This window comes from Mobula birostris, chromosome 9 (genome assembly GCF_030028105.1).
Source record: "Mobula birostris isolate sMobBir1 chromosome 9, sMobBir1.hap1, whole genome shotgun sequence".
Lineage (NCBI taxonomy): Eukaryota > Metazoa > Chordata > Chondrichthyes > Myliobatiformes > Myliobatidae > Mobula > Mobula birostris.
The window spans coordinates 125,471,419-125,486,991 of record NC_092378.1 but is presented as its reverse complement, the minus strand read 5'-3'; the positions used below and the strand labels follow the sequence as shown (position 1 = coordinate 125,486,991).

General features: G+C 41.8%; 1 protein-coding gene across 1 annotated transcript; it reads right to left on the bottom strand.

The window, feature by feature from the left end:
* Nucleotides 1-330: 330 nt before the first annotated feature.
* Nucleotides 331-8,188, bottom strand: ptx4 (pentraxin 4, long). Its single transcript, XM_072269518.1, has 3 exons — nt 7,956-8,188; nt 7,048-7,630; nt 331-1,515 (listed from the first exon to the last, which is right to left on the bottom strand). Exons 1-3 carry the CDS (start codon nt 8,100-8,102, stop codon nt 875-877), a joined length of 1,371 nt encoding a protein of 456 aa, XP_072125619.1. The 5' UTR covers nt 8,103-8,188; the 3' UTR covers nt 331-874.
* Between the last annotated feature and the right edge of the window lie 7,385 nt (nt 8,189-15,573).

Sequence of the window (15,573 nt, the reverse complement as noted above, 5' to 3'; positions counted from 1 at the left end):
CAATTAACAGAATGTGCTCCTTAAGCTAATAATTAATCTAGTAGCCCTCATCTGAACTGTTCAATAGCTTTGATAAGACCCAAAAATGGAAACATTCTTATCGATATAACCAGTTCAAAACAACTATAGGAAACAGATTCAACATATAATTTTATTTTAAATTGTTGTATCTGTGTATACTAGCATTATATTTTATTTTCAGTGGCCTAGTGATAATGATCATAACTGAATTGTGGACTATTACTCAGTTGCCTTAAATGGACAACCAAAAGTTGATCATTGAAATTGACTATAGTGCTTTGAGTATTAAGAAAATGCAATTCAGGTAGCAGCTGTTTTATATCAAATCAGTTTATGAGTAAAATATATTACAAAAATACAATGCATGAGTATAATTCATGTGCCATTTCATAAGGAGCCACCATACGAAACTTTATAATAATAAAGCACTGAAATACACAACAAAGTTTAATTATCAGTTTTCAAATTAGTATGACATGATTAAATTTATAAATTATGAGTATTGTACAAAAAATAGATTCTGCAAGACTATCCTGGGCATTAAAATTGCAGTATCCTCATAATTGGTCTTTTAAATATTTCTATATTATATTTTGTAAAGATCATTACAAATATGTTGAACTTATTTTAATGAATGTCACACGAGGGTTTTCTTTATTGTACTTGTTTATAGTCCTACTATAATCACAAAGTTAGACAAATAATACTGTTTGATATCTGAAGTTATTAATTTTAAGCTGTGAATCAGTTTGCTGGGGGATTAAATAACTCAATTAAATTTCCATATGGTAAACGTTGCCTATGACCACAAAGGATGTATATTGTTAATGAATCCCTATCCAATACATTGGTTTTAATAACAATCATCTAGGCATGTACAATTAAAATGCTGAATAGCACCACTGAGAGTGGAAATATCATTGAAAGTTAAAACTCTGCCTCCAGGTAATGCCTTTCCTGTAGTAATGCCCGAGATTTCCCCAGGAGACAAAGCACGGTTCCAAATTGTAAATCCAGCCAAATTTCCCACAAAGGACTCAGTATTATCAAATCCCCCTCCCATTTTATCCTGTTCCTGACCTATTATAAGTATTCCACCAGCTGGAATCTCATATCCTTTTTGAAATTTGGATCCAGCTGCTATCAGACGTCTGTCTATATAGTACCAGTATCTACCCTCAAAGGAAGACCATATAATGCAGACATGATGCCAGCGGCCATCTAAGAGTGGAATCACAGGAAGTTCCCTGAATGCTGGATCTCCAATTACGAAATGAATAGTGCTTTGTTTGCTTGTATTTCTGCCGTGCAGTACCAATTTGTTGTCATTATCTTCTGTGGCATAGGATAATATGGTTCCCAAGTAATTTGAATTGGTGCTGATCCAACAGCAGATAGTCATTTCAAAGAGCCCAGTTGAAAAGCCTCTGCTGAAAGTTGCATAATTTTCAATGGAAGAATTGGGAAAATGCATCATTGATTTCACATTACAGACTGTAATACAAGAAAACAATAAATAATAAATATGCATAGTATGAATAACAAAAGGGCAATCTGTTCAACATTTATGCAATTGGTACTTGATCCCTATTTTACAAACTAACTTTTGATACTTTGGCACCAAACATGCTTGAATGGTTAGAGTCTTACATACGATTCTAACATATGTTAAGTTGTAACTATTTACATCATGTAGAAATGCATTTTTGTGTATACATTGATTTTAAGGGGTAGTTTGTTGCATTCCATAAACAAATTTAAGAGTGTTTGATAGAAATTTCAACACTGTGTAAGATTTTGAGAAGCTGAATTGTGAAGGATTTTTTTTATCTGTTTGTGGATCTTTCAGAAATTGCATAGCCCTTGGATTATCAGGAAAAATCAGAGGAAAAGTTTTCATAGAAGGAATTGTTCTAATATGGATTATTTCACCTCAAGACTTATGAAACAGAGATTGTTGTACAATGTATTCCATTTGAACCCATTTGTAGGGCATTAACAATTTTAAGTTTTATTTTGGCTTTCCATTATTTGAACAGTTTGACTGAAATTCTTAGAAATTACAAATAAAGCTTTACAAATTATGGTGGATCTTATGGATAATATACAATTCTACTTCCAAGAGAGATTTTATAATATATATTCTCATTATGCTAAATAAGTTCGGAGGACAAACAATATTACAGTGATGATAACTGAACCAATTCCCCATGAGCAATTCATATTAGCACAGGATTGAATGTTTGTCTCATGTTGAGCTTAATATTATAATTACAGCACTGCACATAATATCAATCAGAATGTATTATTGGTTGAGATAGAGTTGTTAAATTGAAGCCCAAATTCTGGTTTACACCTGTCTTAACCTTGCACATCTGTACACATATTCAACGACAGAAGAGAGCATGTACAACTGCTACTTAGAGGAAGTATTTAAAAATCAACAGATAATTGTGTGTCAAGTGCTGAAGGTTGTTGCTCTCATTTCAAGTGTTGTTTTCAAGCACCTGATTATTTTGTCCCAATCATATTGCACAATTGGAGTGCAGCATTACTTGGAAAATTAACTGAGGGCATGCAGAGTAGGACAAGCTACTGGAAATAGGAATCCTCAGTAATGGGGCAAATTCAACCAATATGTTCAGAGAACAGTTTTCCAAAATGAAATTCATGGAGAAACAAACTCTGAGGCTTATGCACCTCAGCAGGAATATCTCCAATATAATATTCCCCCGGGATCAATAAAGTATGACTATGACTACTATATTCAAGTGCAAGTTTGACCTCAGAAGAAAGCATGGATTGCTTAATCAATGCCAAGACTTTGAATCTTCTCTCAAATGTCTTCCCTTCTAGACCTGGCTAATATCTCATAGTTAATCTTTACTACTGCAGAACCTTGCTAAAATTCTGTTTCAAGAGCAAAAGGTGAAGTTAAAGGCACCTTTGCAATATTTGGATTTCTCCATGGTGCTGAGTGTCATTGACTGTATCAGTTCTGATTTATTAACACACATGTCAACTTGTATGTACCACAAACAGAATGGTTTATAGCCCTTCACTGTTCTTCTGGTGTATGCCCATATAAAGCGCCTGAGGGAATGCGTATAGCTGTATAGTTGGTGTGCAAAGCAAGGCCAAGTGTGCTTGCACACGTCAGAATCAGAATCAGGTTTAATATCACTGGCATGTGTCATGAAATTAGTTATATATATGGTTATATTACATGAATAGTGCAAAAAGAGAAAAAAATAGTGAGGTGGTGGTCATGGGTTCAATTTCCATTCAGAAATCTGATGGCAGAGAGGAAGAAGCTGTTCCTGAATCATTGAGTATGTGTCTTTAGGCTCCTGTACTTCCTCTCTGATGGTAGCAATGAGAAGGGGGCATGTCCTGGGTGATTGGTGGGGGGGGGGTCCTTAATAATGAAGACTGCCTTTTTGAGGCATCGCTCCTTGAAAATGTCCTGGATGCTGTGAAGGCAAGAGCCCATGATGGGGCTGACTGAGTTCACAACTTTCTACAGCTTATTTTGATCCTGTGCAGTGCCTCCCCCCATGCCGGTCAGAGATGCAGCCATCTAGAAAGCTCTCCACAGTACATCTGTAGAAATTTGTGAGTGTCTTCTGTGACATACCAGATCTCCTCAAACTCCTAATGAAATATAGCCACTGTCATGCCTTCTTTGCAACGGCATCAATATGTTGTGCCCAAGACAGATCCTCAGAGATGCTGACACACAGGAACTTGAAATTGCTTACCCTTTCCACTACTGATCCCTCAATGAAGACTGGTGTGTGTGCCCTCACCTTAACATTTCTGAAGTCCACAACTAATTCTTTGGACTTACTGACATTGAGTTCAAAGATAATGCTGCAACACCACTCAACCAACTGATCTACCTTGCTCTTGTATACCTTATCATCACCATCTGAATTTCTGCCAACAATAGTTGTGTCATTAGCAAATTTATAGATGGCATTTGAGCTGTGCCTAGCCACACAATCATGAGGGTAGTGAGAGTAGAACAGTGGGTTAAGCACATATCCTTGAGGTGCATCAGTGTTGATTATCAGCGAGGTGGAAATGTCATTTCTGATCCACACAGACTGCAGGTTTTCCATTGAAGAAGTTGAGGATCCAGTTGCAGAGTGAAGTACAGAGGCCCAGGTTTTGGAATTTTTTGATCAGAACTGTAGGAATGTTTGTGTTAAATGCTGAGCTGTAGTCAATGAACAGCAGCCTGACTTAAATATTAGCAATGTCCAGGTGGTCCAAGGCCACATGAAGAGCCAATGAAATCACATGAACTATAGACCTGTTGTGGCGATAGGAAAATTGCAGTGGGTCCAGGTCACAAGTCACTGAGAATCAACTCGCAGGTCCAGTAAGGATTAGAAAGGCAAATGGTATACAGCCCTTCATGATGAGAGGATTTGAATGCAGTGCAAAGAAAGCTTACTGTAATTGTATTTCACCTTCATGAGGCCACACTTGGAGAATTGTGTGTGTGTTTTTTATCTACTTTCATGAGAAAGGATGTACTTGCTAGGGAAGGACTGCAGTGATTTGAGAGGTTGGTGATGAAACATATCAGCTCCTGATTGAGAGATGTCTTGGATCTGCTCCAATTTGCCTACTGGAGAAACAGGTCCACAGCAGATGCCATCTCATTGGCTCATCACTCAATTCCTGAACACCTGGTTCAAGAGATGAAAAAGTTTGTTGCACGCAGAGAGGTGAGTGGAAGAGCACTGTATTCTCTGGAGTTTAGAAGAACAAAAACTCTCACTGAAGTTCCAAAATTCTAACAAGGCTTCACAAGCTGGATGTAGTGAAGGTCCTTCCTCTGGCAGCAATGTCTACAACCAAGGCTCAGAGACTAAGAATAAAGGAAGTGTCAGTACCTCCAGTTGAACTCTATCTTTTTGTGTGTTTCCCCCTGGCTGTCAGTCTGTGGTTTTGTATTTCCATGTGGTCCTGTCCCCTCTCCTGCTCTACTCCGGCCCCTGTATTACTGAATACTCCGTCTCTCATCTGCTTCTCATTATTACCTGTATTGCTGCCACCTGTGTCTCCTTGTGCTTCACCTATCATCTGCCCCTCTGTTTATTGCTCAGTGTATTTCAGTCCTGTGTTTTCACCTCTTTGTTGCCAGGTTGTGCCAGTGAATTTTCCTGAGCCTTTCCAGCATTTATATCTGTACTCTGTCTGTCTGAATATTGACTCTGCCTGATTCCCAATTCTGGTTTTTCGATTTTTTTTTGGATGTTTTGATCTCTGCTTGAACTTTGACACCTCGGGATTTGTTACTCAATTAATATCACTGTGTGCACAGTACTGCGTCTGCAATTGGATCCCTGCCCTAGCATCCTGACAGGAAGGCTGTTTAGGATTGAGTTGAGAAGAAATTTCTCCGTGTTGAAGTAGGTGATCTTCAGAATTCTCTACCCAAGAAGGCTGTGGAGGCTCAGTCAATGAGTTCATTCATAAAAGATAAAAAGAGATTTGAGAATAGTATAGGAAAATAACAGAGGCAGATTAGCCATGACCTTGATGGAAGGTGGAATAGACTCAACGGACCAGATTATTTCTTCTTCTTGAAAATCAGATCCAGGAAAAGGCGGCTTCTGAGCAACAAATACCTTCCATTGATGAAACGCCTCTTGACTCAATTCATGCAGATCTATGCAGCACCGTAAATCTTACCTTCTTAAAATGAGATGCCATGTAAAAGAGTTACCTCGATATCAATTTCCCTAAAGCTGACAAAATCTTATTGATCACTAGCAAATGTAATTTCGTTCTATCCTTTTCTGTGGAGTAATTTCCCAGTGCAAACAACTTTTCCTCATAACTCAGCCCTCAAATTTCCAGAATTACTCTTTATAACTATATTTGTTTTTACCCCTTGAAATAATTCTGCATTTTCCCTGTATACAGAAAACAAACTCTACAATGTACAGCCTACTTACGTGTGACGTCAAAGTGATCAACACTAATTCCGAATGACAAGTCACATACTTGAGTATCCATTCATCATTTCGTTTCCTCACCTGAGGATGCTGAACATACAATTTGAATCGCCTGTACACGAAGATCCACACATTTCTTTCCTGGGTATAAACGCTGGACTGGTGAAAGTGTTTATGCATTTTACTAAATAAGTTTTTGATTTTTCACTACGAACCACGTAAACCTCATCTTCTCATTATCCACCGATCAAAAATAGTTTTATTTATTTACTTATTTAGAGTACAGCGCGGAAGAGGTCCTTCCGCGCCATCACAGGACACTTTACAATGACCAATTAACCTACCAACATGTATGTATTTGGACTGTGGGAGGAAACCGTGTTTAATTACATTTGTATTCCGTTGCATTTACAGAATGTTACACTTCATGTAAGTAACTTAGCAGCAACTGTACTCAGTTATTTCTGACCTTTCATCATTCTGCCTGCTTGGATTCTTGAACACACTATTATTCTGAGGTTGTGTGGTGTAGGCGGGGGTGTCCGCGCCGTATACTGTATTAATTATAGTGAAAGAGCTAAATCGTTCCAGTGCTGTATAAATAGAATACAGAATGTAATATCCACAAAGAAAGTATCTCCTCAACAGCTGCCTTGATTAAATCAAATTGTTTTTATAAAACATACAGTAATGTTATTGATGTGTTATTTTCGATTTTTAAAAAATCCTGATTTAAGTATTAGCTATCTATCACATCTCGATGCAAAAGTCAAATCTCATTCGCTTTAACGGGATAAGAGTTGCAGGCGAATGATTAACTTGGTTTTGTTTTTTTACTTTGCTTTGGAACTGGAGGGAGGTTGGGTTAAATTATTGCAGCGGACAATCGTTCAATTACCTGTTAAGGGAAATTCCGTGATGATTTACATAAAGGGGAATCTGAAATTATTATAATTTGGGAAGAATGATGCTTGGTTGTTTCGTGTTAAATCTTTAAATAGCCGTATAAACATAGAATCTGCGCTGGATTGCTACGAGAACTTTGACATACTTGACCCTTCTTTTCTGGGCATTCGCTGCTTGCCCCTGGGCGACTGGTTAAAGGACTTGGTATGGTGGACTCGCGGCTCTGACAAGTCGACAGAACTGGGTTTGGCCAAGAGCGCGTCATTCTGCAAAGCACTCTTCATCTGTTCCTGAAACCTTGCTATCTTAATATGTTGCCCCTTAACAACTTCTTGAATGCTCTCTATTTCCTTTTGCAGTTTCTTCTTGCCCGCAGCCAAAGAGTTGATTTCATTCCTCTGATGTTTTACTTCGGCTGTCAGGTTAGACGTGATCTCGCTCTGTACTTTCTTGTCTTTTAAGATTTGCTTGCTTCGCTCATTGAGGACTTTCTCTAAGGTTGACATTTTCAGGTCAATCTTCCTGGTTTCCTTTTGTAGTTTTTTGATCCATGATTTCAAGCTCCTGATGTCGTTTTCTGTAACCGTTTGGAAGCCCTGCACCATTGCCGAGATATTATTGTATTGCTCTGTCAGCAATTGAAGGCGAACGTCCAGGTTAGAAGACGCATTGAAGTTCTCAGAAATTATTTGCAAACGTGTCAAGCTAATTTCTTGAAATCGGCGGAACTGTGGGAATAATGTGGGGGAGAATACGTATTACAACAAGAAATAGCAGCAGATGAAGTTTATGGGATATATTCGCTTGGACTACCCTGGCAGAGACCCCAGAAGCTCCCAGTTTAACACTGTAAATTCGTTTCAGGACATTCGATCATAGAAAATTGTTCCAATTCGCGTTTAAATTCTAAATATCTACCGGGGAAAATCGGAATGACCGCGCTTCTCACCCTGCTGTGTACAGGGACCCGACCGACCAATTGCTCTGGCCCCACTTAGAGGAACAAACTCTCCAAAACAAAGTTACTCATCTCCGAAGTCTGTTGGGACCTACCTGCTCTTCCAGACGCCGAAACCGTTCGAAAAACGGTTTCCTCTGTTTTACACCCTCAGTGTATTGTGTGCATGTCATACGTAGGTTACAACAGATCCACATCAGGAAAATCCAAATAAGCTTTTTGCTGAAACCCATGTTTAACATTAGGATTCCTCTGTCACCCCCGTCAGTGCAGACCGATAACAAACCCGGGAAATGGCTCGCTATGGCAAGCAATATTGCTTTATATAAGGCATGTCTATCTTTGAAATGAATTACGTTTTCATTCCAGCAGCGCCCCTCACTCCGGCTTCGGTTACAGGGTAAGCGGAAATTAAGAAAGGCACTTAGGAGGAGGAGGTGTCCAGACTTGACTCACTGTGCTGTCTAAGTGCATTGACATAGTTTCCAAGTGTTATTGTAACTTGGCAATGTTAACGAAATGTGTTGTTCTTCAAGGAATGCACTGCGGGCCACTCAAGGTAACTTTATGTGCTCTACTTGAGCAGTTTTCCAGCTGTACCAAAGGGAGCCTGCACATTGTAAAGATAAAACAAAATAAAGGGAATACACAGCTAAGTCAACATCTATAAAGGATCACAAAGAAGAAAACAGTGTAGGATAAACAGACTAGAGCCATATCCTCTTCTTCAGCAGTTCTGGATATACAGGATGAATTGTTTCCATTCTGGTTTGAGCTGTCTGATGACACTTGTCATGATGTGCACTGCAATGTTGGAACCCAAGTGTGCAGGAAAGGCAGATTCCAATGTAGAGACGGCAACCAGAGTTCATTCATACGGATCCCAACGGAATATTGGTTGCTCAGCCGAGTGACAAAGTAAGACGTGGCATTCTCAAAACAAGGACCCTGCGATTAGCCCCTGTTGGGTGTCAGCTTAAGTAATAGAAGTAATATGGAATCCCTGAGCCTACCAAAATAAATTTAACAAGTTAAACAGAAAGCACCAGGAGAACGCATTGCAAAGAGCAAGTTGCTCAAGAAAAAAAAACAAGGAATTCTAAACAATTATAACCCTCATTGGGCAACAATTAACCAACTCAGGTACTCCAAAAACCTTGGAGCCCAATGGTCTCTAGCTTTCTGCACAAGCCCAAGGAGCTCATTACAAGACAACTGTGTGAACAGGAAATTGTTCCATAGATGACTCAGCAGGTGGCAGGTGAGTGGGTGCACTCTTTGCACCATGCAGAGCTTCTGTGTGCTTCAGGTGTCTGGAGTTCTCAATTCCATTCCAGATGTGCTTTCTCCATTTCAGACAATATGTGCTAGAGGTCGAAAGATTAATAGAACAGCTAGCAAAGAAATGAATTGGAGCATTTTCAAATGTATACTTGTTTCTGATAGAGAGGGAGGCCATTTGCCCCAGTGAATCTAAGCCAGGTTGCAGAGCAATGCTATTCCTTTATTTCCCTGTAACTTATTGTCTCATGTACTGTGTTCCTCAACATATCTACATGAGATAATTTACCAACAGGGCTATGGGGGGGAGGGGGGTTGAATTTGAACATCTGAGGAAATCCCATGTGATCCAAGGATGAAATGAAAACTTCATCCTGGAGTGGTCGGTTACAGCCAAATTGAGGTGGTGGGGTCCAGGCCCCGGAGCATAACTAGATGACTGAACCCAGTGTTTGGACATCGCTTTAGGCACTGGGCCAGCTTGAAAAGGTTCGCTGGAGCTGACAGTAGCATCACATTCTGCACCACTGGCCAGTCCTCAGATTAAAGTTGAGGAAGCATTTTCATGGTGGGCACAAAAATAACGACTCACGGTAACAAACCCGCAATCAAGCGCAGGATGGAATGTTTCTCATCTTGGTTAAAATTGGGTTTTGTTGTGTGTCGTGGACAAAAGCCAATTGTGGAGGGAAATATTTCCAATGAAATACTTAACTAGACATTGAACTGAATTGAAAATACATTTGTGAAAGGAATTGTACAAATACCATTGGTAAATATCCAGACTTCCTCTCAGTCCCTCTGTTATTGTCATTACACTGCTTCACATGATGGCCAAGAAAAATTGTTACTGGGCACACTAGTGTCCTAGCAGGAATAATAACAGAGCTTTGGCTAGGACTGGATAAACGGTGGAGTGGAGGTTTTGAAATCTAGTGATAATAATACAAACCTATCTGTGCTGCCTTAAGTCAGTTATTTTATTTGTCATTTAGCACCCTTTGCTGGTAGTTTCGTATAGCAGTCATTTAGGTCATGTGATCTGTGTTTCTGGTTGATTGCATCATCAGTAGGCATCGAGACAGTTCTCCATGTAGAGTTGAGGGAGAGCCTGTGCCTTTTCATTCGACATCATCCTGACGTTCAGGTCTTTGAAAGCATCGTCCGTATGTAAAAGTAATCTTTGGGTTTATTATTTATTGATGTACATGCATATTTCCACAAATCAGAGATATTTGAATGGTTTGTGTGCAGATGAAATACAGATGGAATATTCATGCGGGCCACATGTTCTGGCTAACCTGTAGTGAGAAAATGTGCATAAGATACATTGTATGTAGCAACATCTTGCTTACCAGTAGTCTACCTTTATGATATAGAACTTATTTGTATACAGTATCTTGTGTATTATTTTGTATCATTTGTGGTATACTTAATGCTTGCTTTGTACTTAACCATAATGGGAATTTGGACACCTTTTGATTGTACATTTTTCTTTCTGTCAGTTTTACCCTACCATCAGTTGCCACATTAAAGAAAGTCAACTTGGAACGTTTTTGTCAGTGTGGTAATTGGGGATGGAGTTCATCTGCCTGTCAATTCATGCAAGGTGTGTGAAGAGGACAGGACAGTGAAACGACGCTTTCTGGAATACGAAGGCAATTCTCTTTTCAAAATGTCGGACAGAAAATCTTCAGGATCTCGGTCACTACAGACAAGGTCTCATGCCTCAAGTTCGTCTTCATTCAAATGATCATATGTCTCCTCCATCAGTGCAGCCTCAGCCTTAGCGTGAACTGACGCCCAAGCCGCTAAAGCAGAGGCTGCATTTGCAGAAAAGGAACACCAAATCGAAATGGAACAAGCACACTTAGAGTTATCACTTGTTGTTGCCCTTCAACGGGAGAAAAGAGCTGCAGCTGCGGTAGCTGAAGCATTAGAGGCAGCCATGGAAGAGCAAAATGAGGACCTCAGCTCCAAAATTGATCTTCAAACCCACGATCCAGCGGAGCGCACAAAAGAACATGTGGAAGAGCAGGCAAAGCATGCTACCTATCAGTCAATACCTACATTGGAAGGAGACTCTACTAACAGTGTTAGTCAACCAGCCACTGTTGTACAGCGTCCACCCAAAGCTACTGTGCAGTGTCACTTTCAGGATGATAAGCCCAGTCTCACGACCGTCATCCTCAGGAGCGTATTTCATTGGTTGGAAGTCAATCAAGGCACACTGACGCTCACACGTCACACCCTTCGGGTAGAAAGCCCCAGATAGTGCGGAGTTCAAGGGGAGCCATGGATCGCATGAGTTACGCAGAGGTATCCAATGACAGAGATCATCCTCAAGCACACCCGTATGCAGGAGCCCAACAGACTAATCCTGCTGATAGTGAGAGCATGTCGGACTTTGTCAGGTTTTTTGCAAGACATGAACTTGTGTCCTCAGGGCTTCTGCAGTTTAGTGACCATCCTGAGAGTTACAGGGCTTAGAAAGCATCATTCCTGAATGCCATACGAGGTCTAAACCTTACAGATAGTGAAGAGATGGACCTCTTGGTGAAGTGGCTAGCTACCGAGTCAGCTGAACATGTGAGAAGGATAAGAGCTATGCATGTCCATCACCCACAGAGAGGGCTCAGATTGGCTTGGAGCAGACTTGACGAGTGTTATGGGTCACCAGAGGTAATTGAGAATGCGCTGTTCAGGTGAGTGGAAAGCTTCCCTAAGATCTCTAACAAGGAGCACAGGAAGTTAAGAGAGCTAGGTGACTTGTTAATGGAGCTTGAAGCTGCTAAATCTGATGGGGACCTGCCGGGACTCACCTACTTCGACACAGCCCGTGGTATCAACCCCATTGTGCAGAAGCTGCCATATAATTTGCAGGAGAGATGGCTCTCGCACAGTTTTAAGTTCAAGGAAGAGCATAATGTTCCCTTTTCACCGTTTGCCTATTTTGTGGAGTTCGTTTGTCAGCAAGCCAAGGTGTGAAATGATCCTAGCTTCTCTCTCATTCCAGGCAGTACTGACCCTCCAGCGATGGGAAAGTCAGCTCCTAAGTACAGCAGTCAGAGGCCTCCAATCTCAGTCCACAAGACTGAAGTGTCTCCTTGAACCTTCTCTTCAGCTGACACGACATGCAAGAGTAAAGTGGATCCTGCTACGCAAGGTCCCTTACACAATAATCTGCACACCCTCCAAAAATGCTGTGGATTTAGGGAGAAGTCCATCAAGAATAGGACAGCCTTTTTAAAGCAGCATGGCATCTGCTACAAATGCTGTGCATCATCAGCACATCGAGCCAAAAATTGTGACAGCAGCATAAAGTGTGCTGAATGTGGAAGCGGGAGTCACAGCTCAGCCTTGCACCCTAGACTAGCTCCTTGGTCCTCAAAGGTCCAAACCCCTGCATGTGCGTATGGCGGGGAGGAAGGGAACAATACTGAAGAAGCTACTGTTTCCTCAAGCTGTACACAGGTCTGTGGGGGGGGGGGACCTCACTGGAAAATCGTGCTCAAAGATTTGACTCGTGAAAGTCTACCCAGCTGGCCAGCAGGAAAAGGCAATCCGGTTATATGCAATACTGGACGATCAGAGTAATCACTCATTGGTAAGGTCTGAGTTCTTTGACCTTTTTAACATCAAAGGCCACAATTCTCTTTACTTCAAGACATGTGCTGGTGTGGTTGAGACAGCAGGCAGAAGAGCGCATGGCTTTCAGGTGGAATCCATGGATGGGCAGGTTACTCTCGCTCTACCAACACTGATTGAGTGTAACACAATTCCGAATAATCGCTCTGAAATCCCCACACCGGAAGCAGCACTGCATTATGCTCATCTGAAACCTCTGGTGCAAAAGATCCCAGAGCTCGACCCTCAGGCTCCCATCATGATCCTTCTTGGAAAAGACATCATAAGGATCCATAAAGTACGGAAACAGATAAGTCGGCCACATGACTCCCCCTGCGCTCAAAATCTGGACTTGGGATGGGTAATTGTTGGCAACGTCTGTCTAGGAAATGTCCACAAGTCTGCCACTGTGAGCACCTACTATACCAACACTCTGGAAAATGGCCACCATTCCGTCTTTGAACTAGTGGACCCAGAACAAGATAAAGAAATTCACACGCAAGTAACAGTGCTCACCTCTACCACCCAAGACAGCCGACTTGGATCTCAGCACTTTGAGTACTTTTCTACCTGGAGGGCTCTTACTCATGCCATATCTCATCTCAGACATATTGCATGCCTTTTCAAGAAGACCTCAGAAGATTCTACAGGGAGCTGCAAGGGATGGCATCATTGTGAGACACCATACACAGTGGAGGATCTCCGTCAGAGCAAAAACGTCATCATTCGATCTGTCCAGCAGGAAACTTATGCTGAAGAAATGGAATACATCAGTACCCAGAGAGATATCCCAAAGGACAGTCCTCTGAGGATGCTAGATCCATTTATTGGTGAGGACAGCCTATTAAGAGTCGGTGGACATATATTGTACAGGAATCACAGTTGGGACATGAAGAGAAGAGGTCCCTAATCATTCTCAAATGGCATCGTGTTACATTACTCCTTGTGCAACATTACCATGTGAAGTTACAACATCAAGGATGCCATTTTACTGAGGGTGCTGTCCGCGCAGCTGGTTACTGGATTGTGGGTGCTAAAGGTGTGTAAGCAGTTTCATCTTCAAGTGCATCACCTGCCGTAAGCTTCGGGGGACATGTGAAGTCCAGCAACTTTGCAGATGACACAAAGCTGGGTGACAGTGTGAAATGTGAGGAGGATGTTATGAGAATACAGGGTGACTTGGACAGGTTGGGTGAGTGGGCAGATGCAGTTTAATGTGGATAAATGTGAGGTTATCTACTTTGGTGGCAAGGACAGGAAGGCAGATTATTATCTAAATGGAGTCAAGTTAGGAAAAGGGGAAGTACAACGAGATCTGGGTGTCCTTGTTCATCAGTCACTGAAAGTAAGCATACAGGTACAGCAGGCAGTGAAGAAAGCTAATGGCATGTTGGCCTTCATAACAAGGGGAGTTGAGTATAGGAGCAAAGAGGTCCTTCTGCAGTTGTACAAGGCCCTGGTGAGACCACACCTGGAGTATTGTGTGCAGTATTGATCTCCAAATTTGAGGAAGGACATTCTTGCTATGGAGGGAGTGCAACGTAGATTCACTAGGTTAATTCCAGGGATGGCGGGAATGTCATATGTTGAAAGATTGGAGCAACTGGGCTCGTACACACTGGAATTTAGAAGGATGGGAGGGGATCTGATTGAAACATATAAGATTATTAAGGGATTGGACACGCTGGAGGCAGGAAACATGTTCCCGATGTTGGGGGAGTCCAGAACCAGAGGCCACAGTTTAAGAATAAGGGAAAGACCATTTAGAACGGAGTTGAGGAAAAACTTTTTCACACAGGGGTTGTGGGTCTGTGGAATGCTCTGCCCAAGAAGACAGTGGAGGCCAATTCTCTGAATTCTTTCAAGAAAGAGTTAGACAGAGCTCTTAAAGATAGTGGAATCAAAGGTTATGGGGATAAGGCAGGAACAGGGTACTGGTTGTGGATGATCAGCCATGATCACAGTGAATGACGGTGCTGGCTCGAAGGGCCAAATGGCTTACTCCACCTATTGTCTATTGACTTACCTTCTGATGGACTCAGCATGGAACCGCCCTTCATGCATGTTGGTGTTGATGTATTTGGACCCTGGACTATCTCTGCACCGTACGAGGGGTGGCCATGCCGAAAGTAAAAGATGGGCAGTTTTATTTACCTGTTTAAGCATCAGAGCCATCTACCTCGAGGTCATGCAGTTCATGGACAGCTCAAGTTTTATAAATGCCCTGAGAGGGTTCCTGGCGATTCATGGGTCATTCAAGCAAATCCGTTCTGACCGGGGAACGAAATTCATCAGAGCATGCAAAGATCTAGGAATCTCCTCCAATGTTGACGAAGATGTGGTGAAGAGGTACCTCTCAGGAAAGGGCTGTACCTGGATATTCAATCCGCCTCATTCCTCCCATATGGGAGGTGTATTGGAGAGAATGATCAGCATCACCCGCAAAATCCTGGACTTTATGCTTCTCCAGTCAGGACCTTCTAGTCTCACTCATGAGGTGCCCACCACCTTTATGGTCGAGGTGATGGCCATTGTGAACAATAGACCTCTAGTGCCATGTCTACAGATGCAGAAGATCCATTCATTCTCACTCCTGCCACGCCGCTCACACAGAACAGCAACCCTTATCCCATTCCTTCAGGTGAGTTCAACAGCAAGGACCTGTACAAGAGACAGTGGCGGCAGGTGCAAAGCCTTGCCAGTACCTTCTGGGACAGATGGCGCAAACAATACTTGTCTACCTTGTAGTTACGAAGGAAATGGACGTCCAGTAGGCCAAACATCACACCAGGATCTGTGGTGCTC